Genomic DNA, 25,832 nt, shown 5'->3' on the forward strand with positions numbered 1-25,832 from the left:
AATAGTTCATTAAAATCGAGAGATTTCGCAATCAAATATGCTGTAGGCCTATATAGGACTGATCTGAAAGGTACCATTCAACAAGTAAAAAATGAAACTTAATTGTTTTTTTGAAGACTTTACGGTTGGGCGTCGTATACAAAAATATAATATGAAAATTACGGCTCTACAATTTTGCAACTTCTAAATACACAAATGGGTGAAGAACACTCTGTCTATCGTAGGTTTTGCTTTCAACGTCCGGTATGTACTTGACTTGTCTTTAATAGCGTGAAAGAACTGACCCTTACGCAACTATTCCTGTGTGAGAGTCTATTTTGGGCGCGTTTTTAGCCCAAGCGGACACACGGTCACTCGAAAGTGGCCTGAACCACGACAAGTTGTTTCCGAAACAACTGAAGGGTACCAGTCTGTGCAAACTCTAAATGCTGCAAATATTCTGCCATTTGCGGAAGTTTAGGAGTGGGCCGGTAGTCGTTGGCTTAAAGGAGTCACTCTGTTTTCACCAAGGGCTGTGTAGCGTATTTTACAACATATTTTTACGCTACATAACATACGAAATATATTAACTGAAAAAAGATTGGTTATACTTTACCATGTCATGGAAATATTGTTATAGAGCAGCGGTTCTCAACCAGTGGGCCAATTTAAAAAAGCTAGATTTAGTTTTATATGTGTCACTATGTTTAAATTTACAAGAGTAATGGCTTGGGGAGGAATTAAAAAGGAATGTAAATTTATTGTTCAGCCGCAAGTATCTCACTAATTCACGGTTGACTAAATAATCGGTTTTGAAATATGTTCTGCTGTGTTTTGTTCTAAACCTATTTTTAAGTTCTTTCTTTCATAAAAATTCTATTGGGCCACAGAATTTTTTTGCCACGTAAATGGGCCATGAAAGAAAAAAGGGTTGGGAACCACTGTTATGGAGCCAGTTGTTCGATAGCTCACCAATTATCAACACATGTTTTAGGTTTCTGAATAACAACAATCAGTATCGAGCAAATACCAATAGTACCACATGGTGTCAAGCAACTATACTTCAATAGTCGCAATTATGGAACCCTACTGCTGCCTTAAATGATTTAAATCTGCTCTACGTTTTATAATATTTTGCTTTGTTTCAATTTAGGACTAATGTTTCAAACTGTTTTGATAAAGTGTTCCCACCGTAACATAAATTGGTTAACCTCTTAGTAAAATTAACTGCTAATTATAGTGTGTATACAAAGGCTGTATAGGATTCAGCAAAGTTCTAGTTATAATATGTCTCAATTTAAATCTGCTAACATCTCTGCAAGTATAGCGACACAAAAGTTGAACTAGATCGTGCTATTTTATTGTTTTGGCATGTAAGGCAAAAGGAACGTGCGGGTCGTTGTGAAAACAACGTAAACGGAATAACAACGATGAAAGAAAATCAGTCACAAAATGAAAACATCAGGAGGCTTCTCTTTCTGCCATCTAGCGGCCAACGTTCTCGCCAAACGAACGGCAGTTTCAAAGGTGGGAAAATATTGACAAGAACAAAACAAGAAGGATAGCAATGTAAAAGGCGAGATGACAAGAGAAAGATTTCGGTGGGAATAAAAAGCGCAAGAGTACAATGCAACGCGGAACGCACGACAATCAGCAATTGTCTGCCTTCTGTGTTTAGAAACACTTTGAAATCAATTGCGAAGCGTGTTTTTTTCTCGTGTTGTTGTTTGAAAAAAACAAACAACAAAGCGATTACGACGTCATAATGTGAACTGTACTTTGCTTGTCGGCGATTGGTCGAGGAGATGTCGACCTTTGACCCCGATGGGTCGAAAGCACGTGGTGATTGTCACAGTCATGGAGCGGAAGAATAAACGAGAAAATGAAAAAAGTCGATATTGCCAGAAGAAGCAAAATAACAAGGAATCCAAATGCGCGAAAACACTTTTAGATCCAGTCGAGTTTTGCGCGCATTTGGGCGCGAATTAGTTGTACGTCATTGTAGCGATGACGTCAGGACGTCTGACGTCATTGCGTGCGTTCACGGTAAGGCACCACGTGACACGTTGTCACCCTTTTCTATTGCTTGGAATGGCTCGAGGCGAAGCGTAGGAAAAGTGTGACAGAAGTTTAGATTAATGAAGCGTAAAAATGAAAAAAAAACGGGGCAGCGTACTGATCCGTAGCACTGCAGCCGTGTGTCCGCGCCTTTTTCTCGGCCGTTGAACTTATTTCTCTCGCAAGAGCTCAGTTTCTCTCTCCATGTAAACGGCATCCTTTGCGCGTTTCTAGCTGCACTGCACACCTCTCATCATCATCAGCAGCAGCAGCAGGTTTCAGCACCATTTTTTACACTCAGCTTCGGCGAGCACGCCCAGCAGGCTGCGTCGAGGTTAAAATTTACTCGTCCAATAGCTTGTCGAGTTTGGTCTGCCAGTCGTCGGGAAGGCTGTCGCGCAAACACTGCATCTGCTCTTCGCCCAACTTGCTCTTGTCCATGAGTTCGCGCTGTTCCATGATCAGAGCAGACTTCATCTTAATGTAATGCTCGTAGTCGGCGAACTGCAGGAATAAGGTGAACGGTTAAATACGGGAATATTTGCAGGCAGGGATTTTCACGGATTTTTAAAAACAAATTGGGTAGGTTTTCAAAATCTGTCTAATTTGATAGGCGGTGTTTTTTCTTTTTCGTTATTTTCTACTTTATTTCAAGACATAGTTTTTTAGCTAACTGTTAACTAATTTAAAAAGTGCAATGCGATTATTTAAAATGTTTTATCAAACTTACGAAACTTGAACAATTCAAGGAATAATTTTTTGGCAGTTTTAAAAAATAATGAAAATTAGAAAATTTTTTGGTGAATGTTTTTCTCAAATTACCTGAGTGTGGTCGAAGTATGAGGCCAGGATCTCGGAAACTGCTTTTTGTCGTCGGTCGATATTTTCCTTCAGTCCTTTAGCTTCGTTATGTTGCTCAGCTAACTTCTTGCGTTTCTCACATAAGAGGTCCTGGGGAGAAAAAGAAAGGTTAAAATCGAAAAAAAAATTAAAAATACAAATTAAAGAAACCTAAAAACGGAGATTTTCTTAAAAAATTTCTTAAAAAAAATATTTTTTTCGTCACGCTTCTACCTTTTCATTTTTTAAATTTTTTTTCTCTAATTTTACTTTTTTTAAGTATTAAGATGCTCACCATTTCTTGGCTCTCAGCATCCAGTGGAAGCATTTGAATGGCGTTTTCGACGCGCGCAAGTCTGCTGGAAAGCGACAAGAGTAGGTTGATGATGTGGTCAACATCCTTAACGAAGATGTTGTATTTTTCCTGCTCCTTCGCTTTGCAAACTTGCTTGGTGAGGTTGAGAACTTGCCTTCCTAGAGTCTCGTTTTCTCGCATTTCCAGCTCGAGAAGGTGCTTCATGCTGTGCAGTTCGTCAAGTTTGCCCTTGATGCTTAGAACAAGCTCCATCTGAAGAAAATAGAAAGTATTAAATAAACAGGAAAAACAGGAAGTATAGTTGGTTTATTTAAAGAATATTAAAAATGTTTATTAAATCATGATTAAACTGAGATTATTGGATTATTTTTTTTTATTTTTTTTTTTTTAAATCACTTTTTTAAAGCGGTGATCAAGTTCAAATTGAATTCAGTTATTTCCTTTTATTTTTGTTGTTTGCTTTGTAAAATTGTTTCAAAAACTTTTTGTAAATTCATCATTTTTATTGTTTTAAAATTAAAAACTAAATTAAAAAAAAATATATTTTTAAGTTAATAAACTTTGAACAAAAAGTGAAATAGAAACAAGTGAAACATGTTTGCCGTAAAAAACATCATTTTATTGAAATTTACCTTTTTCCTGTTGATTTCCTCCTGATCTTCATCAACTTCGATATCTCCCTGTGAAGCCATCCGCTCCTTGACGATACTCAGGATCTTAGCTTTTGATGCTGATGTCTTGTAATACTGGGATGAGGCGGGGAGGTTCTCGGTGAAGATGTCGTTCCTGGGAAGAAGAGATAAAGTTTAATTTCAAGAAATTTACTAAAATTTACGAAAATTGCGGTCAAACAAAAACCCTTGATAAGTTTGTGGTTAAAAATTGAAAATAAATGTCGGTTAAATCAGTTTTCGCGGCGTTTTGATACAAATTATAAAATAAAGCTGATTTTTAAAGCTAAATAAATGCTGGTCGAATGTGAAGTTTTTTGACATGCGATAATTCCAGTCAACTGAAAAAGAAAAAACTATGCTGATATTTTTAAGCTAGTCAAAATAAAGTAAAAATTGCGCGCTGAAAACAGCTTTCACAGCATTTTGTGCAAAAAAAACGCGAACGCTTCACAATTGTCTAATCGTTGTTTGGCGGCTGCAAAGATTCCGACGAAAAAGCGTGAAGGAACGCTAATCTGCGGGACGTCAGTCGAAACACATGTGAGATTGAGAAAAGCGCTGGCAGAACGAATAATAAACAAAGGCTGCTGTATTTGCTTCTGGCTCTTCGCAACTAAGCACGCTTGTGGTGCCAGGAGCAAGCTTCAATGTAAAAATAGCGGCGGGAAGGCCAACAGTCTTCCACACTTAAGCTTAAAACTGTGGTGAAATCCGTTTACAGAGAGCATTGGGCGGTAGGTTTTGACGTCACAATGCTACCGGTCAAAGGATGTGTCTGTGACGTAACACGGAAAATGCCAGCGATGTTTCAAAAAGTTTGACGTCGTGAAATTGTTGTTGTTCGCTTTTTTCGGAAATGCCTACGCTAAGATTCTCGATTTTTATTGAAGCAAAACTAGATTGAAAAGTTCGAACAAAAATTCTTCGCCAGGAATACAAGCAACGTTATTCCTTGTTTACATTATGAAGTAAAATATGAGCGTTTGCTGTAAATGTAACGCTAAACAATAACAGGTTGCCTTTAATATTCCAAAAGCTCTTTTTGCGGGGAATTTTTCAAGCAAACTAAGAATGTGTCAGACATATTAACCCATTACTGAATATGAGACTTCAGTTCGAAGTATTCTGACACAAAGAAAGGGTTGTTTATGCGGCGAACGTGCCTCCAGCATTGAATGTCAGGGTTCGTGAGGGTGCGATATGCTTCATAAGGTCAGCCACATTCCACAACTAACTTAACTCTTTCAGCGCTATACAAGCGATTTGCTTCACCACGCTGTAGCAGGTAAACAGCGTTAAGATCGCTATCTTGCTGACAGCTGCCGAAAAAATGCAGATTTGGGAGTAAGGAAGCTATTATTGGATAAATTTTGGGCAAATAGGGGCTTTATTAATTACGCTTGACTTATTTTGGGGCTGTTTACGCCCCTAAGGCGCCCCTAGGAGTGTTTAGGTGACCACAGGTCGGTGGCGGATGAGTAATCACGTTCGCGTGTGAGCTGGGAAAAGCTAGAATAAAAAAAATAGACTTTTTGGCAAAAAATCGATTTTTTCTCGCAAAAAACGCAACATTTTAGGCTAGTGAACGCGTCTTGGCTCTAAACCCCAAAAACAAGTCCCCGAAAGTGGGTGAAGTTCGCTACGGTTGGTCGCCCCTAGTCGCGTGTTAAGAGCTTTCGTGCAACTTTCGCTAAAATGGCGCCAGGGGGGTCGGGGTCGCGTTTTTTGGGGGATTTTAGCGCCAAGACGGAAAGTGGCACTTTGCGGTCCCAGTCACGCAACTGTGACGTGACAGTAACCGGCGATTGTGGTGTCACACGCGCCGCGAAAGTGTGCATCGCGTGCTGAGCCCAAAGATCTGAATCGATAATCAAGGGGCTTAAAGCGCGACACGCGATTTGGAGATTTTAAAAAGCGGGGGCCTTTTTTCTTGAGCTGCTTCAGATATTTCGCTACTTTAAGTTAATTGCAACTAAAAAATTAAGTAAAAATACACAGTTTGTGGAATTTTTGACAGTTTTTGTGATATTTTGACGCGTTTGGTGCATTGGTAGTGATCATTTCGTGTCCACGCAATCGAAACTTGCGTGGGTTTGATGAAGAGGTGTCAAGTATTGCGCGTTATAAAGTGCCTTGTTGTGTCGGGCCAGATCAAGGTGTCAGATTGAGGTGGGCGACTTGCTGTGCTAAGCATGCACAAACTGCTGAGCGTAAATACGTAAACAATGGTCGCGCGATGCCTGGCCACTTCGCACGATCGCTGAGTCGCCTCGGGGCGAATCGGCGCCAAAAGCACCCGGAGATTTCATGAGCGCAATTTTTTTTCCAGCTTGGTTTTATGTTGACGCTTTGCACAAGTCTCGGCGGAAAATTTGACCTTTTTGAGCAAAGGACTGTGATGATGAGTCATGTTTTAGACAAATAACACGGTTTAAACGTTTTTGAGGATGTGAGTTGTTTTGTAAGCGTTTTTGCATAAAACTACGATTTTAACAATGCGGTAGAAATGTTAAGACTAAAAAATTGATTAAAAATGTTTTAAGTAATTTTGCAAAGATTCACAGGTTAAACATGATTACAACTTATTTTTCATAGCTTATAATTAAAACTAAAGCGCGCATTCGACAATTAATATAATGTTCGGAACAACTATCTTAATTTAACAATGTTAATAAACGAGATGAACAAGCCCAAATAAGATTTTGAGATAATATACATCAAACTTTTTCGCCAAATCTTCGCGTAACCTTGCGTAAACACAAATCAAGTGGCGTGCGAGCGAACATAGAGATCAAATCAAAGAATTCCTGCGGTGCCACGGATTAGTAGGTGCCCTGCCGCTCGGGATCAGGACCGGTGATTAAGATCGAAATAATTGAAAAAAAAATTGAAAAAAACTTGAATTCACAAGTTTTTAATTTCTTTTGAACAAGAAGTTTCAACGATTGCTCGTAAATTACAAATATTTAAAAGAAAAGTAAAAATACATCTAAAAAATAAATTATTGACTTTCTTGCTATGTGGTTAAAACTTTAAAGGGTCCTTGTAGTTTCTAAATTGTATTTTTAACGAAGGGATCCTTGCACGAAGTAAAAGTGGATAATTGTGCGCGTACGTCAAGAGTGGGCGGCGCCACAGTCACGAACGCCAGGAGTGCAGGGTTGTTGAGACGTTTTCGATTTTTTCTGCCCAAATCACTTAAAACGGGGCGAATTAGGGGCAATTTGGCGCGTTTGAAATTCACGTTTAATAAAAAGTTTAGAGAAAAATTTAAGCCCTTTAACAACTTGACTTTTAAAGTTTGAAGATTGCTTAAAAATTTCAAGATCATTTAAAACGCAAATTGGCAAAACTAAGGCGAAATCGAACAAGCCAATTTGTACATTACGCAACAAAACAACAAAAAGTCAATAAATCCTTCGCGGGCAAACTCTTTGACGGCAAAATAATCTCATAAACCCCTTTTTGAGCCAAAACGCTTCAGTTACGCACAAAGACTCATCCGCCACGTTATTCGAGCAAAGACCCTAAATCTCGCGCCAAATCCGACTGACGTAACAATGGGAGTCTCGCGAACTCGATACGATAATGGGGGAATGGGGCGCCTTGGGGTAAGGCGAATGCAATCGAACCCACTTCGGGGTCGCTGAACAATGGGGACCCAGACAGAAAGATGGGTGATACTCTGGTTCCCAAGGGTGGGTTGTTACCTTAATCGGGCGAAATATCGCTAATCCAGTTTTTAGTGAAAACAAACTTTTGCTCCCAACGGTTTCAATTCCGTGTGAAAATCTATTTATAGAAACCTCTTCGAAAAAGCAATTAAAGAGAAGAACAAAGAAAACAGGACTTTCGGCCTGATTTTTTATCATTAAAAACCATAGAACCGCTGCCTTTTCCACAACTCAATTCTTTAGGCTTTGAAATGTATGATAACATTTTGCCACTTGATTTCATAAACCGCTTTAATATTATCTTTAAATACAAGCAGTTAGCACAAAACAATTATGTTTTACTCGACCTTTTCGGCTTTGACACTCTATTTGCATTTTGAAAAATGAGCATTTTTGATATTTTTTAGTAATTACTAAATCCGCATTTGTGTCCACAAAGCATTATAAACCACTTTGGTCTAATTTTTTTTTAATCAAGACACAGAACACAAATGAACAGACTTGCAGATTACAGGTCAGTGCATAGTGCACCTAACAACAGTTCAGACTTGTACCTTTTCTTTGGGGTTCGTCGGGCCTGCTTAACGGGAGGGGGGGATATTGGGGGTGAAATGTTCCCGCTCGAGTTTGTCCAGCAAATGTAGACGACGCGCGCTGTTCGTGGGGCCATCTCGTCGTTCTTTTGAGTTTGTTGCGTCACAAAGGGTAACAATCAGCAAGACAATTGCGACAGTCAAAGTACAGATTTTGTCGACTTTTAAATTCGTTTTTTCGCTAAGGTCGCTGTTATGCAAATAATCACAGTTTAGAAGCAAATCCAGCATAAATAACTCCTCCTCAATACACAAACGCTTAGTTGGTGTGCAAAACTCCGATGCTAATGAACCTAAAACTGCTGAAAAGATTCCTATCTACAAATTTAAGAGTTATAACTGTTCTACGTTTAACGGAATGCCAAAAGATCCATCTTGGCAAAAGTTTCATGCTAAGCTCAAGTTAGTCTGCTTGTAACATCTAAGAGCGAGCACTAGCGCATCTGACGCCAAACAGGAATAGCTTCTCGCTTATAAGGCGGCGAGAGAGCGAAAGGAAAAAGGCAATTTCGCCGAACTTCGTCCGCTCTTCGAAGTGAAGGTGGGCGGTTTACGAAGGTGCTGGGCGATAGGCACGTTCCTTAGCACGATAACTGACTGACATCGCGAGATCTCCAAGGTCTTCGCTTACCCCGGGGCTAAACGCTGGCCTAACGTCGGCCGCTGGAAGTGGAAATACGCCGCGAATTGCTTTGACTTAAATAGAGATTGCTTTGACTTAAATAGAGAGATGTAGCGAAATGCATTTGTGCAAAATTCATTTTGAAATTTGCGTGTAAACCAATGTAAGAAGAAAATACAGCTCGCAAAACATTCTTACAATTTTTAAAACCTAGGCTCCACTGCCAGTCAAATTGTAAAACACAGAGTTAAACAACGTTGTACAAATGGGATTGGAAAACTGATTGGAAAGAAAACATCTTTCGTCTACAAATTTTACAAATTGGAGAATAGCTTCAATTTCCAAGCGACCAAATCAAAACAGGCAATTTAGTTATTAAAGTAGAATGAATTACAAAGCCCATACAAAAGTAGAGCACATTGTAAATGTTTCATATAAATCTTAAAATAATGGCTTGAGATTGTAGTTGGACTTAAAATGAATAGGAAAGCCCAAACAGAAGTAGGTTGCATTTTAAACGTTTCGAATAAATCGTTTTCGCTTTCAAGTGAGAAACAAATACTGAAGTGTGAATACCACTGTGTATAAATCACTTGTTAATCTTTATTCTCCACAGTTGGCAACAGTTCCAAGATTCAAACAAATTAATCTCGCGAACACGCAGCGACATCGCAGAAGAGTTGTCAATCAGCAGGTAATTGGCGCTTCTAGCTGGAAACTGGTACCGGGTAGTAATCCAATTTGTCGCGCTGATGTGAAACGACCGCTACCTAGCACCTTATTGCCCTCAGTTCATTCGGTGCCACTGGGGTTTGTTACGGCTCAATCTTGATTGTCACGTCACAGGCGGTTATTTTCGTTTGAATTCAAACGTCAACACGCCGGTTTGGGCGCTGGCCTTGGATGTGACGCACTGCTGGCAGTGGACGGACGACTGGCGATTTTTTTCTAATTTTAACTGGACTAAAGAGCAAAAATAGAGATATGTCTTCCAACTCTTGCTGTAATTCGCACAGTCACCAAAATTATCGACTTTTTAAAAAACGATGATTTATTATTGCTGGCATAAGACCAACGAATGACGCCGTTTCTGATGGTCAGTGCTGACTAGTCATGCTAGAATAGCCACAGTTTAAAAGCAGAAAGAGGTGATGAAATTTAATAGGATGGACAGAGTCACCAAATTTTCCGCAACTTATAACTTATGATTCGTAATAGTTGACCATGATTGGTAACTAAGTAATAGGAATTGACCTGCTACCAGCCTTGGGCGGTTGTACGGTTTAAATGAGTGTTTACTAATATTTACTAACGTTACTGCAACAAAAATAGACACGGTCTTTATATTCTGCAAAGTATCCAATATCACACCATATGTTTCAATCTGTCACCGTATTTTTTTCAATCATTAGCGAAGTAGTGCGACATCTTGACAGATGGTAGCCTTTGGCTAGCAGTTCGGAAAATCGCGATATTTTTAAACAAAACAGAAGATTAAGTATCATTTAAAGATGGTGTGACTAATAATAGCAACATCATTCAATTGTAGATCAATATAATCTATCACCTTGTGAAGATACAACAGTATCCTTGATTACTTAAAATCTATTATAACATTGTGATGTACGATAGGGCCGACATTCTCCCATAGCTTTCTCGACAGAATAAGTAATTAACAAAGACACACAAATTCTTGCAAAGCAAATCAAAGTTTCAAGGAAATCTTGTGCAAACTATCAAATTGCAGATATTTCAAGAAAAGATGCAAATCTTTGATCAAGTTCAGCGTTTCTCCACAAGAACAAACCCTATAGTTTGCGAGCCACATATTCGCACGAATTCAACATTGATCGGAAGATTTCGGCCGAATTCAGTGGAAGTTGTAGTTAGGAGAGGTTAAGTGGACGGCAAGATATGACCGGGATACAATTCTCAACATTGCGGTAAGAGGAATGAAGACTTATTTGACCTCGCCATTGCTTTGCAATTTGAAGGGCAAAGCTAAGTATAATGGATAAATTACTGCAAACGATTCCAAAAAGAAGATTTCCATAAATAAGAACATAATATAGTTGTCAAACCCAAAACTCTAAACCAAATCTTTCAAAGGCATATTGCCAAAAGAGATTCTAAAGTTTTTTATTGTCGTAAATTCGAACATGACGTCACGACCTTATTTGTCGAGTAATATTTCGTCAAAGCTGGAAAACAAAGATTGTAAAAATATAGTTTCTCTCTAAATATTCAGTTTTAAACTTTCGACTGCAGAAAAGGGAATTAGGACGATATTCAATACACAACTGGCAATAAGGTTACTCGGGGTCAAACGGTGACTGAATAGGCTTAAGTAGACGAGTGACCGCCAAGCTACGAGTCACCAACATCGCTGTTTGTTTTTCGACGGAGCTCGCACGCGAAAGCTCTGTGGCGTAACAATAACACGAGCCAGCAAGGGGCCAGATTTCGCGGCCAATTTGTGCAAGGCCGGCTCCAATGTTTTTTCCCTATTTTTGAGCGTGGTTAAAGAATTTTAGGCCATAATATAGTTTTTCTTGAGAGTCCTTAATGTGCAATATTTGCTTTTGAATTTCGTGTATAGAAAAGCTAATTTTAGGCCAGGAAACAGCTGGAAAAGAGTGCCGGTCGATTATAAGCTGGCCAGTTTGTTAGGCTGGGCTGGTTAAGAGCGTGCGAGATGGTTATCGCGTGTTAACAGAATGTCAGGCATTAAAACACTACTTGAGAACAACATTTCCATGCCAATTTCTTGCTTGAAACTTTTGTTAACGGAAACTGCTTTTAGTCTGTTAATGCAAATTCTATGTTTTGTAGCGAATTACAAAGGCTCGGAATCCACATTTTGATGTTAAAGTCAAACATGGTATAGCATTCAGAGGTCAATTCTCGTAAACGTTGAACTTAGTTTATTGTGCCGTTAAATACCTGACAAATTAGAAGGAAAATCTCCCAACTTCAGCTGCTTGAGTCACTACACACAAAAACGAAACAAATCGACCGAGAACCGCAGACTGGATTATCCGCTTAAAGTTGGAACTCAGCAACCGACAGAAACGTTAATCATCGCCTTGTTAATTGGACAAGCTCACAACAAAAGTTTGCGCACGACATTTTTTTGCGCAGAAACACTTGAAATTGTAAGAAAGAAACTTAGTAAAGAATACACGCAAATCGCAGCTGTTGTTTTAAATCCAGTAGATTTCAGTGAGAAACGCCCTTTTTGTCATCTTTTAATAACAAAAGTATTAGTTTAAACACGTTTCAAAGGCGAGATAAGTGAGAAACGCCCTATTTAGATCCACTATACAGAATACACGGATTTGAATTGTAACTTAATATTGAATTGCAAATCCAAAAAGGTCGAGTAAATCGACATCATTCTGATAAAAAAGTTTCTATTTCATCCCGATGATGATATAAGCGTGTAGATTCAATATTATCAAACAACGCCTTATTTTCTTTCATAAAAAACACTTGAAGTTACGTTCAGTTGACCGAACATTTAACGCGGTCCTTAGTTTTAACCTTAACAAAACATTTCTCGATGCCTGTTTTTGAACGCATTTGAAGCAATGTGATTTAAAGTGTTCTTGTGTGTATTATTTCCGATTGTACATTTAAAGCAAACAAGATTCCTATTATGAAACTTAATTTTAATTCGGTGTAATCTTACAGGCAACTCCTTGCAAATGCCCAAGTCTAAAGAACCCCGGTTTAGATTATGATAAAGCTGCTCCAAACCGGTTTTACCAGCAAAGTGCGGCCAATGCAATAAAGGTCAAATCCAATAATTGCAATCGCCAACAGCTTCCAGCATTTACGCAAGCGCTGGCATATTCGCTGTCACCGGAATGTTCGGGCGAAGTGCATCCGCTCCAGCGAGTGCTAATTGGCGCCTCGCGTCGCGTATTGTGACGACATAACGGGGATAGAGGAGGGCGCCAGCAGTGGGGCGGAAAAGCGCGGCGCTAATTGTTGGTCCATTGTCCGACCGCACCTACGTAACAATGGCCAGCGCACGCCAGCCGAGAGGAACGCGTGGTTTTAGCGCCCGTCGGTTTCCATTAGCAAGGTGCAGCTGAAAGGTTTCGTGCAGAGCTTAATTGCTTTACACCAGGACAAGTGTGTTTACTGTGGCACGTGTCCGTTGCCGACTTTTCCTGTCTGATTGACTGCAGATTTTGTACACTTTTTTAAATCTCATGTTTCGAACTTTTTTGCGTTGGACACACGATAACATGTTTGCCAACTAATTAGACCAACGCAGCAAAATCGTGTGCAAATTTGTATGGAAATCTTAAGGTATATAAACAGGTTAAATGTTCTGTTTACACTGCAGTTTTTGTACGCTTTTTTAAATCTCATGTTTCGAATTTTTTTGTCGTTGGGGCACATGCTAACATGTTTTCTAAATAATCAAGACCTTATAGGCTTACTTTGGGTGGTATACGACGATACTTGGGCTGTGGTACCGGTTCTTGTACGATAATGTAGGTGTCGGTTAGATAACGGATAAAATTACACGATCGAATGTAGCAAATTCGTGCGCAATTTTGTAAGGAAATATTAGGAATATTGACAGATAATAAGCATATTTTAGTTGTTTTACATTTTTGAACAGATTGCGAATCCATCGGCGAACTTCAACGGATTTTTTGTCTTCCAAATCGTATCTATGTTGCTTAGGTCAGGAAACCGGTATTGGAGCTCAAAGTCAAATAATTAGAAACGAAGTATTTCGACATCCTGAGGTGATAGTTTTTGTCACGGAACACGTTTTGCTGTTTGCAGAACAAGCAAAAGTGAACAGGCGTGAATTTACCTTCGCTTGTTAAACATACGAAGGGCAGCCGTATGCAGTGGACCGGTTTCTGTATACACAAGTTTTGCAAACAGGACGACGAACAACGACGTCGAATCTCAACGCAGCTCACGTCCTGGCCAATTAGCATTTATTTTAAATTTCTATTCGCAGAAAAACTGATTATAATACGCACGTTGACTAACGGACCAAGTTGACGCAAAACTCTTGTAAAAACAAAGTATTTGCCGTTTCTAAAAATTACGGTTCAAACTTTCGTTTTTGTCATAAAATTTGATATTTTGGTATACACAGTAAGAATCTTGGGTTAGAACAGTTAAAAATTGTGATTTAAGAGTAAAAAATGTATATGGACAGGTTGGGTGCTGGGTACACAAGCTTTGGGTTAAACAATACAGTAAAAACATTGGAATGAGAAGTAAAAACTGGCCGTAAGATCGAAATCCTCTAAAACAGGCACCAATTTTTTCTGGCTATTCTTTAACTTGGAAGTATTACATCACTACAAGTAGGTGAATTTTGTCGTAAAATTAAAAACATCAATGAAATAGCCTGACAATCAAAAATGCCAGCTTAGCCTTGATAAAAAAACCTTATGTGTGGTCGCGAAATAGGTCAAGTGAATTTCGACGCTTTAACCGCGAAATCTTCGAACTTCACGGCGCCGTAATTGTTTCGTCACAATCGGTGACAGACGAATCGAAAAGTTGTCAATTTTCACACGTGAATGAAAAGGTGACGGGACATTCGAGCGTCGAAGATCGCCTTTAACCCATTTGTTAACATGATTTAACTTATTTTTTACACATTTCGCGGCTCTACGCAAGCCACTTGAGAGATTTCGACGCGCGACGTTTGTCTACGTCACAAAGCTAAGGAATATGTCGCCCTTGGCAACGGGAAACGTTTTCGAAATTTTTTGTGATTCATAAAATAATTAAAATTAACTAAAAAATGTAGGTTTCGATTTTAGTGCCTTTCATTTATTAAGGTATCATTCCTGTAAATAACGGGCATTTAAAACTTTAATAATTTAATAAAACACCCATAAAAAATGACAGATATTGTACGTTTCAGATTTAGGGACTTAAATTTGTTAGACATTGTTGCTGAAAAAAATATAGGTTGAAATGTAAATACCAAGCATTTTGATAGAACTTCGAACAAAACAAAAGCTACCTTAATAACAACAAAATGCAATATGTTACGGTGTTTTCGATTTTAAGTATCTTCTAATCGCAACATTTCAAGGCACGGTAGTTTTGCAATTAAGGCACGTGAGCACTGCAGCCTAAGCTGTGTTGTTAAACAGGATTAATCCATCGTAGCAGTTCTCAGCGCCGCACAAAGTACTGAGAAAACGACGGATTACGGTTCACTTCGGCGAAAATGCATCTTTCAAACCTCGAACAATCACGTGTTCTAGATCGTAAACAATGCCGATTGTTACGTCGAGATTATCTCTCGGCCTTGACCGATCGCAGTCGACAGTAAGACGACGCGAGATGCTGTCTGTTACGTCATAAAGGCCCTCGTAACGTGGATTTTGAGGTTTGGTCGCGGGCTTGTCATTAACCTGACGTTTTTGATGCAGTTTTGCAGCATTCCGACTGATTTTTTCGCCTTAAATCGCTTGTTGTGTCCAGTTCGTTAAGGTTTCGTCGAAAATGATGACGTAAGATTACAACAACACACTCGTGAGAAAAATGCAATGGGAATGGTTTCGATGGTTTGAAATGTCAGGCGAAATATGTCATGTTTTTTTGATTGACATCACTTTGATTTATGCAATTGTATCTTGTTTGTAACTGAGGTTTCCAAGGTCATTAGAGTTGTTTGAAACATTCAAAATACAACCTTTTTCTGTACGGGTTTTGATATTCATTTTACGTCTAACTGCAACCTCCAACCATTATGCTCCAGAATTCATTACAAAAGCCAGTAAGAGTTAAAAATAAAAATATTTTGCCTATAGGAAGGCAAAGTTTAAAGTTTGTTCCATTAATGGTTAAAACCATAAATGAAGGATGCAAGTAACTTTGCGAAATATTTGAACTCGCAACCAAATGTTTTAAAGTTTGGTCTAAGCAGTGTCGCAATAGCACACCACTTCTCCCAGGATAACGTTCCTGTTTTTGGCGCAATTTTTAGATAAACAAGACGGAAAAAGAATCGCGGATTGAGTTGTGATAGCCAAAATCGAAAAACAGCTAGAAGGTTCACCGTCCGCAGTAAGTTCGATTCGCGTCAATATTTTGGACAAATCGAAGATAAATCGGCGAAAACAATTAAAACCTCCAGCGAAGCGCAACAGACAATGACCAGTGGTCTGCTAATGTTCACAAAAACCCGGGTTAAAGTCTTCACTTGCAAAACAGCCTTTGCTTTCGATTTCCACGAACGTCTAAGTCAATATTTTGATTGCTTCGAGCGCGCGATCACTTGCCCCCCCCGAACCCTTTGGAAAGTGATTGTGACGTCATATGGCGTGGGCACGCGACCTCGTCGATTCGAATGCGAACAAGTCGAAGAAGAAAATGTTCTTGTAAGTTTATTGTAAACAATAAATCATTTGATTGGCGCAAATCTACAAATCAAAGAAAGAGTTGCGCTGTCTTTTTAAGCTGTCCGTAAATTGTTCGCTACCAATTGTCAAAAATAATTGGTAGAGGAATAAAATACCAATAAAATCGAACATTCTTAATTGCAATGTGATATTTTCGCAATCAAATTAATTTTTCGTGTCATTGGTTTCAAAGCTTTTGAATTTCAGTTTCACTTTCCAAAACCTAATGCAACAATCTATTTGGTTAATGCCCCCATTCAATATACCGTCTTGTGTGGAAGTTACCAAGTCTCGTGTGATTTTAGTTCAACGGTTCTCAGCTTTGAAACAACACGTGGTCACTTCGCTACGCTTGGCTGCGCACACCAGAGCGTCATTGTGACGTCATAAGGACGTTGCCACTCGCAGAGAGGAAGCGAATTCCAAACAACGCGAAATCACAACAGGAAAATGAATTTTGTGAAGTTAGTCTTGTCTTTTTTGACGAATTTGATCTCTGTACCGCGTCATGACAACACACAAGGAATTGCAAACTAAAAAAATACGCAATTTCCACTTCGAAACGGAAAAACGCTTTAAAACAAATTTTAACATTCCAACAACAAATTACTCTGGCTTAACTGAAACGACAAACCACACACAACAATTAAGTTAAGAAAAGCACATGCGCGCATTTTTGGACAAAAAACACGAAAAACAAAGTTTTCATTTCAATTTCAATTGGAGGAACTTAAGAACCAAAAACATTTAGTGACGAACAGCCGAAAAATCCGGTTTCACGCTCTAATGGTGATATGACGTTGCATTGAAATTGTTTGTCGTGATTTTATATTGCCCGAGGTTGGTTTTGTGTTGAATGAAAACTTGTTTTTGCGTTTTTGGGGTAAGTTTTGAGAGTCCAGGCACGCGATAATGTTATTTTGCACGCGGATGGAGTAAGTCTTTCAACGTCTCGATTTGTTTTTCAATTTTGAACCGTTTTATCAATTTACAGTAAACATATTAACATCGGGGCAAAAAATCAAAAACACTCATATTCAAGTTAAAGCACACTTATTTTACATCACGTTCCATTTACCACACACTACAATCCTACTTATTTCAAATTACAGGCAATTTAGTGCATATTGAACCCCACCCATTGCATATCGCCCCAATCACGTTTGTGAAAGACGCAAAACGCGTCAATCAGTTTTCCATGTGATTAAAATTCCTCTAAAGCAACGCTCAAGTGCCGAAGTGCGTCATAAAAGCGGAAATTTGCGGTGTTTTTTCGCCAAGGGAATGAAACTCGAACCTCAAGTATCACAGTGCGGTTATTTCGGTCTCACAAGCGCCATAGAGCACTCCAGATTCGATAGCAGGGTGTTCCGGTTTTTGAGCTGTTTCCACGGGTTATTTCTGGCGCTATTGTCCAGACTTAACTCCACCCATAAGCTTAAAGCAAAGCGAGATTACCCGGTTGAAATGGTGGGTTTAGGTGGTAGTTGCTCTCACAATGGGGTCAAACGATGTCGTGCGATGGAATTTGTATGTTGGTTGTCGTATAACGTTAAAGGGTGTGGTGAAATATTTAAGACAAGTAAAAAAATGAGAACTTATGACTTGTAGTATTAAAAAAAAAAAAAAAAAAAAAAAAAAATGTAGTATTTAAAAAAAATAGAATGTTTGACCTTAATTGTATTTAAATCTCGGCTAACTTTCGCACAACCGCGCTTCATCAGGTCAAGGTAAAAACAAAACTCTACCAATTTAAAACGTAAATGTACTAAAGAGTTAACGGCTAGGTTGAACGCAAAATTAACAAAAAATCAATGTTTCATAAGGAATTTTGTGTAGTCTTATTGTGTGGCCTATATATTTCTATTGAGAACTTAAAATGAATGGTTGAGTTCAAATAAGACAAGAAAGTCTAAAGAATATTTGGTTCAAGATTCAGTTCGCCATTTATTGTGGTATTGAGAATGTCATTTTAATCAAAAAACAAGGTCCACTATAAAAACAAAATAGCATTTCGAGGATACTCGTTTAATTCGGGCTGAAGTAAATGTGAAGTGGCGAGGGGTGTGGACCCTTGTCTTGAAGAAATGACAGAAAAGTGGGACTTGAGACAAAAATGAATCGTGAGTTCTCTGACTAACGTTCAGCTGGTGAGAGTGGGTGACTAAAATAACCCTTGGTAAAAAATAAGAAATAGAATGTATGGACGTAGTAAGAATATCAAAGCCCGTAGTTATCATTTTAAACGTTTCGAATATCGGTATTCATTTTCAACATGTAAAAGGCCGTATTACATCTTGTCATATATTCGGCGAGACATGAGTTGTCATGGCAGTACTGCACGCAGTAATGAATCCACAATGATAACAAGTCACGCTTTTTAAGGCTTTGGTGGCCGCTACAAAACTGGGTATTTATAACAGACCGTTAAATTAATTTTAGTCACAGTTTTAGTCCGTAAAACACCCAAAATACACTAATAAGTTATGCCAAATAACTTGATCTTCGGAGCATAATGAATGGAGGTAGTAATACCAAAGTCCATACAGTAGGTGGCGTTTTGAACGTTCTAAACATCTTCGATTTCAGCAATCCATTAACAAACCGTAGCTTTCACATTAATGAATAAAAATGAAGGACTCCCTGGTCAGTCATCCAATAGTATTTAGTAAAGTACGACAAGACATTACTTTTCCACTCCAGAAGTATGTGAGTAATTGTTTGGAGAGTTTACAGATTCCTTTTCGCGACCCCTTTGTACAAGGGTTGGTGGGAACAGGAGGACATCAATTACTGACCAAAGGCTGAAAGTCTCGCGACAAATGTGACTCAACATTCGAGTGTTAAACACTTTGCGGAGTAAGGACTAAGCAAACTAGAAGAGCATGGAAAGAAGGGTTGAAACAACATTTGTGATCCAATGTACACAGAACGCATTGGGAGAAAACTATGACTAAAATCCCTTCAAACGGCGATAGGTCAGTTGATACATTGCCTTTGGTGAGTAAGAGGGAAATCTTGCTTCTTACTAGTGTTTTGTAAACATGCCATTTCCATGGAAGCTAGAATATCGCTATGGTATCAGTGGATGTACTTTTTTGGGGTAAAGTAGGATGGATGGTTTCTAAGATGGATCTATTGCAAATAGTTACCGTAATCACAACAATAAGTTTCCGCTCTCGAATGGTTAATCATGTTTAACTGGATTTGGCAAGTTTTTAATTGAATTAAAGCAGTTTTGTAGCGTGTAGTCATAATTATCAATCACTTGTTTGCTAAAAAGTGGGAATTTTGTAACACGTAGAACATAATCATCAATTACTCTTAACCTACACGTAAATTTAAAAAACGTTCAGAAAACGTTTACCTAATTGCGTGTCTTAATTTTAATTTTGAAGTATAAATTAATCTATAATTCGTGTGAAAACAGCTTCAAAAGACTTCACTAAATCACGAAAACACTTAAAATCCCTTCGTGAATTTAAAAAATTTCAAAGAGCAAATAATTTCTAAAAAGCAACCAAGCAAACCACATAAAGTTTCCATTGGTCAAGTCTATTTATAGAAAGTACATCTGATATGATATGACTCATTAAAAAGCACTAGTAGGTTCAAAAACGCGCGAGGAATTGCCAGAATTCAACTGTTAACAAAAACAGCAAAAACTAAAAGTAATGCATGACTGGTAAGCAGGGAACCTTCAGAAGTTCATCTCAACACTGGAGCAATCTTTCGACCGACAACATCTAGGATTACAGCGAACGAACCCAAACAAACGTAATGTGATTCATAAGGGACACCTCACACTTCCAGAAACCCACAGAGACCAAGCTAAGGGCTTGTGCTGGTGAAATGAAAGGTCGGAATGCATTACGTTATGCGCTGAGATGTCTAGATTATCGCGACGTCAATCAACATCAGTGCTGAGATATCAGGGGCTTGTTGAATTTATCGGGGAGGTAACTTGGTGGGGGCTGGTAAGATCGTGTATTTACACAAGCGTGATAGAGCTTTGTATTAAACAGACACCAGATAACTTTGCCATGAATTAAGGCGTTGGTCTAGATTCCTACAACTTTTTTATAGTAACGAAACGAGTTGTCAAAATTGAAATTACAAGGAAGGAATAAATATAATAATTATATTTGACCAAACCAAATCAAAACGCTAACTCGCACCCTAACCCCGATAATGTTAGCAATATAAACCACAGGAAGAAAATGTGGTGGGATTCTAGACCAGCGCCTGAATTAGAAATAAAATATTACGAGATATATCGAATAAGCATACTTGGATTAGATTAATTAGTCGTTTGTATATTGATAATAGGTGAATCCACAACAATGAATTAACACCAAATGCAAACTTCGATAATAGTCCTAAAATAAAAGGCTCTTAAGGTCAAAATTGTCAGTTCCTTGTATTAGACATTTACATTGTGTTCTTTTTCAAGTTGGCTCTAACATAGTGGTTCTGTAACTCAAAAATGAGTTGTGAAAAAAACAGCCAACACCGTTATTGACGTATTTCGCGGGGTTTAACAACAATCCACTTCCTCAAGAACACAAAATTTTAAACAAGCGACACCACAAAAGTTGCAATAAAAACTCTCCATAAACAAAAACATCCTTTTTCGCGCAAACTCTCACGAGTTTTGCGGAAGTTTCAAATGACAGAAAAACAAAACCAACCACAGGCAGCCACTCTCCAGATGCAGCCTTAATTAACCCCAAAATAGCCTGTGACGTCATACCAACGTGATGACGTAATTGCTCAGTCACCCGTGACCGCAGATCGGCCTGATTCACACCGATTGGAGCGGTGTAAATCCCCCTGTTATCGATAATAACATGCCCCTCCCTGGCAAACCGCATACCTTGTAGCTTACTCAGATTAGCGGGTTTATACCGGGTGACGGTGATTACAAAGTGTGGAAAATACAAGATTTGTGACTTCGTCACTCAAGTCAAAATTTACCGATAGACTTTAGGTGGAACATGGTAAAAAAACCTTAGTAAAATGGTAAAAACGAAACGGTAAGAACAATGCTTGAACGTATTTTGATTTGTGACCCCAAAGACACAAATGCTTTCGAATATAAGGAATTTCCCATAGACACGAAGATGCAAAATAAAGATTCTTGTTTTCGAATCAGAAGATATTTAGACTGTTTAGAAAAACAGGTATAAACACAAAATTTTCCCAAAATCCTACAGAAATATATAATTCGCTTTATAAATTGGGCATTATCAGTTTCTGGTTTTATACAGAAACTGATTATGCCTATTTCATAAGGAGAAATATATATTTCCGAAGGGTTTTAAGAAAGGATGTGATGTTTTTATGCTTGTTTTAACCTAACAGTATACATATCACCAAAGACCTCAACTTAGATAGAGTCATTAGAGCGGCCACCCAAATATAAATTCTATCAATATTTTAAATGTTTTTTAATTTAAATCCTAAGCGAAATAAGTTTACAAGCCGCATTCTTGCAATACTTTTCAACCGAATTTCCTCGCAATTTCTCAGCCTTCGTCCAGTTCTATTTAACTCGGGATTACACATGCGATTGTGACGTCACACTTGTTGACACGCGCGACGCGAGGGGCGAACGCGCGCGACACGAAAAGCACACGATACGCGCGTAATCTCGGCTCCGATAGCCAAAGCATTCGAGGGAATGAGTCGTTCGAATTTACAAGGCCGACACGGCGCGACCGACAGGTCACTTAATCCGATTTGTTGTCGCTGAGTCCTTAATCTTCTGCATGATTTACAAGGCCGCCAGGGTAAGGCTGCATGAAGGCGACACGATTATTGGCGATGTGAGATGTTTACGTAACGCTGCATAGAGGTGCATTGTTTGATAACAAACGGTGAATTTGAATGATGCAATGCAGTAGGTGTATTTGCTAAGGTTCGGGTGAGTTTCGAACCATTGACCCTTGTCATTTGGAGCTTTTTGTTGGTTTAAAGTTTTTATCTTCATATTTTTAGCAAACTTTAATAGGGTTAGTTGGGCAATAAACGCCACGCCGACGATTAGGCGCCTTGCAAAAAGCGAAGAAAATACCACTGTTCTAATCTTTGCGGTGTTTGCCATCTTAAAAGAACAATAGAGTTGATCAAAGAAGGCAATAACATTTGTAACTTATTTTATTTTTATTTTTTATAACAGGAAATGTTATCACTTCTTGCAAACTTTCATAAATTATTTCACAGAAATATCTGATTTTACTCGAATTCAAAACGTTTGTAAACAGCGAAATGTCGATTTTTTTAATATAATGGATTTACTAATTTTATTCAAAGATGTAGGTTTATGTGACATTTTGTTTTCTACATTAAGTAATTAATTTTTTGCGCGATAGCCGTTACTCAGCAAAGTCAATTACCTGGAGAAAATACCCAACACGAATAAGCTTTGCACACTATAGGCGCAAGAACTTAAAGCACAAGCCACAAGGTATTATCGGCCCAACTACAATAAACTGGCACGTTCAGCTCAATATAAACCCTGCTGCTATAAAAGTTCGGTCTTGGATAATACTGGAAAACGTGGGTATTTTTTTTCAAGGCTTCCATGACAATGCATTACGTCGACGCTGGAACACGCGGCAAAAAATTTGGGACTTTTTAAGATGTGCCGGGAATGTTTATAATCGCCACAAAAATGTATACATAATGCACAGCGCAGAAAAAAGAGCGGCTTAGTGGCTAATATTTTAATTAAAATTATGTCAGTGTTTGCGAAAATGTTTAAAAAAATTGAGTTCAATACTTCAACGTTTAAAAAAAATTCTTGAATTTCATTTAAGGGTATAATAGGTTTAACCGAAATTACAACTTTTAAAAATGTTTAAAAAAGTGTTTTAGACAAGGGCACCATTACAAATGGGTTATATTCCGACAAATACCTTAAAATCAAAAGTAGAATCATAGTTAATTTTTAGGTTCTGATAGGCGAAAACTGATAAGCTACAACGGTCCGAAAGAAACTGACACTTTTCGGGACTTTTTTGCAACCGCCAATCAGTGTGCGAAACCTCTGACGCAAAACTATATTTATCATCTTTCGCCTGAAGTTTACCCGCGATGAAATAGCATTTTCCCAAGTTCAACCACTAAAAGTGAAATCGGAGAAAAAACTTGCGAAACGAAAAAGCGGTTTTCGGGATTTCCCCTGCGTAGAACAATCGGTAACAAACGTTGAAACGCGAGACTTGGACGCGAAAAATAATCCTGACTTTAAGCTTGTTGCTACTGACAACAAACAGAAGTGCGCGTGGGCACAACTGCGCAGACATTTGGATCAAAACAAGAGAAAATCACAGAAAATAGCATTTGCTGGTCAATTAATCGAGTTTCTTTAAAAACTTTTTTATGTTATAAAGACGAAACTTAAACAATAACTTAATACTGTAACGCACAACGCACATTTTACCAAATAAAACACAAAAAAATCGAAAATCATTGCCGTTACCTAAATTTTAAAACACTGTAACGCACGTACACCCTTATTTTTTAAAAAACAACAAAAAATTTGGTCAAACATTTTGGCGATTACGGTTTTCGATTATGTTTTAAAGGGCTTTGAGTTGAACGAACCTTGTAAACAACTCACAAAGATTCACTCGTACTTAAGCGCTTAGTCGCACATTTATAACGAACCGCTTTGAATCGTTGTGTATTATCAATTTGCCGTAAGTTGACACCAACATTAAATTTAAAATCAGTAAGGCGTTAACCGTGGTGAAAATAAGACCAATAGGAGCTCCGCATTATTTTCACGCGCATTGGCTCTTTAACGTGTGACGGTTCAACGCAATAGAAAACGAACCGTTGTGAGATCGCGGGTGACTTTCTCAGAAGTGTGGAGCTAGTAAGGATTGTGATGTAAGCAAATAAATCCGCATGTTCTCTCACGAATGAATGACCTGAGAACGTGATTAGGTCAATTCATATGTCCACTAGCCAGTCATTTCTTCTAACATGTTTTTGAACTTTTATCAACTTGCGTAATGTTGCCGTAATGTCCTCGGAATAAATAACATCTTCTTAAGAATGCAAAACTTCTCGACACATTAAACAGTTGCCTTGATTTTCTAAAGAGTAATTTTTTTAGAATATTTTTTGTACATTTTCGACTCAACTAAGCTTGACACGAACTCGACATTTTTAATTTGATTTGCGTTTTGACTTTAGATGCTGTTTCAAGTTAAAAGTTATCTCACGAATTTTTTATTTTTTTTAACAAAAAGTTAAAACAATTATAACGATATATACTTTGGTTTGTAAATCTTTATGGTTTATTATTTATTGGTTCATGTTTCTATTTGTTAACTTAGGGGAAATTGAGCCGGGCTATTAAGGTACATCTTAATTTAGTTTACACAGAAAGGCCGAAAAACGTTAACATACGTTGTTTTAACTATTTTTTCTCTAGAAATTTATTGTTTGCAGTGTTGGGATTGCATCAGCAACAAATACATCAACATTGTTTTCCCTGAAATCCAGAAAATGAAAGTTGTAAATGTCCGGTTGTACAAGTGCCACGGTCACGGCTTAGCCGGAGAAAGTGCACATCCCCACATTAACATGCACGTATCGACCCTTTGCGCTGCCAAACAAGTTCGACGTGGTTTATTTGCCCAACACCAGGCTAATATTACTAGTGGTTTGCGAGAAACATCTTTGAATAATATGTTTTCGGCCCCGAAACGATGAATTTAGGTGACAGCACGAATAAGCGGATTTTTCCACGAAGAAGTGCCCAGTTCATGCTGTTTATGCTTGCGGGGAAACTTTCCACCAACAACTGTTAATTAAACACGAGTTAAGCGCCCAAACGACCAATTAAACACAAAACAAGCGACTGTGATATTTTGAGGCTTCCAAATCGGGATTGAAATGTATTGGCGAGCTCCTATTAGTTGGTTAACCAACGGTGCAGGTTATTTATAGCAGGTTGGTTTATAAATGTACGGCAAACTACTTCCAGTGGCCTTTCAACAACCGGCAAAGTGCGACAATTGGACGTAGGTGATCTTAAAATAATCTGTTGGACGTAGTAGAACACCTCGATAACATTTAAGTTTGCTTGGGCTACAGTGAAAGTGTGAGCACGTTTTCAAGTGCAAATAACTCAATGTAAAGATTTCACGAAACAGATATTAATTTATAACAGTTGTAAAACGTGAAGATTTGGCGTAATACGTCCCTGACGTAACTGTTTTAAGCTTCTTATTGCGTTTTCAGTTCACAAGCCGGCAAGGGATTGAAATCTAAAACATTCTATTAAAAAAAATGCTGTTGCTACCAGGCATGGTATACTAATAAAAGTCTTACAGGAAATTTTCTTATTTGAGTGGCATTGTCTCGACGTTCGAATAGAACAATACGCGTTGTCGTCGTCATAATATATCAAAGCATATACGAAATCAGGAAGCATTGTTTGAATGTTTTACTAAAACAGAAACGCCGGATTTTGAATGATGTAGCCAGTGACTAATTTCCTCCTCTTTCCAGAATAACGAATAAAAGGAAGTCTTTTGTATAGTGATGTTAAAGTATTTTTCCGGGTTTGACGTAAGCTGGGATTGCAGTGGACATTTAATTCCCACTATGGTAAGTTTTGTTGAAAATATATGTCAAGGCCAAATGGGTC

The 25,832-nt window shown here is 38.2% G+C and overlaps 1 protein-coding gene across 1 annotated transcript in view; it reads right to left on the reverse strand.

Moving 5' to 3' along the window:
* Window positions 1-1,317: 1,317 nt before the first annotated feature.
* LOC146137042 (uncharacterized) overlaps window positions 1,318-25,832 on the reverse strand; it is a 131,862-nt gene continuing 107,347 nt past the window's right edge. Inside the window, exons 24-27 of the mRNA XM_083395388.1 lie at window positions 3,826-3,979; window positions 3,173-3,445; window positions 2,860-2,988; window positions 1,318-2,541 (exon numbers count right to left, since the gene is read on the reverse strand). Of these exons, the coding sequence (XP_083251514.1) occupies window positions 2,380-2,541; window positions 2,860-2,988; window positions 3,173-3,445; window positions 3,826-3,979 (718 nt within the window). The 3' untranslated portion in view covers window positions 1,318-2,379. The remainder of the gene's footprint in view (window positions 2,542-2,859; window positions 2,989-3,172; window positions 3,446-3,825; window positions 3,980-25,832) is intronic.

Source organism: Ascidiella aspersa, chromosome 8, assembly GCF_963924565.1.
Source record: "Ascidiella aspersa chromosome 8, kaAscAspe10.2, whole genome shotgun sequence".
Lineage (NCBI taxonomy): Eukaryota > Metazoa > Chordata > Ascidiacea > Phlebobranchia > Ascidiidae > Ascidiella > Ascidiella aspersa.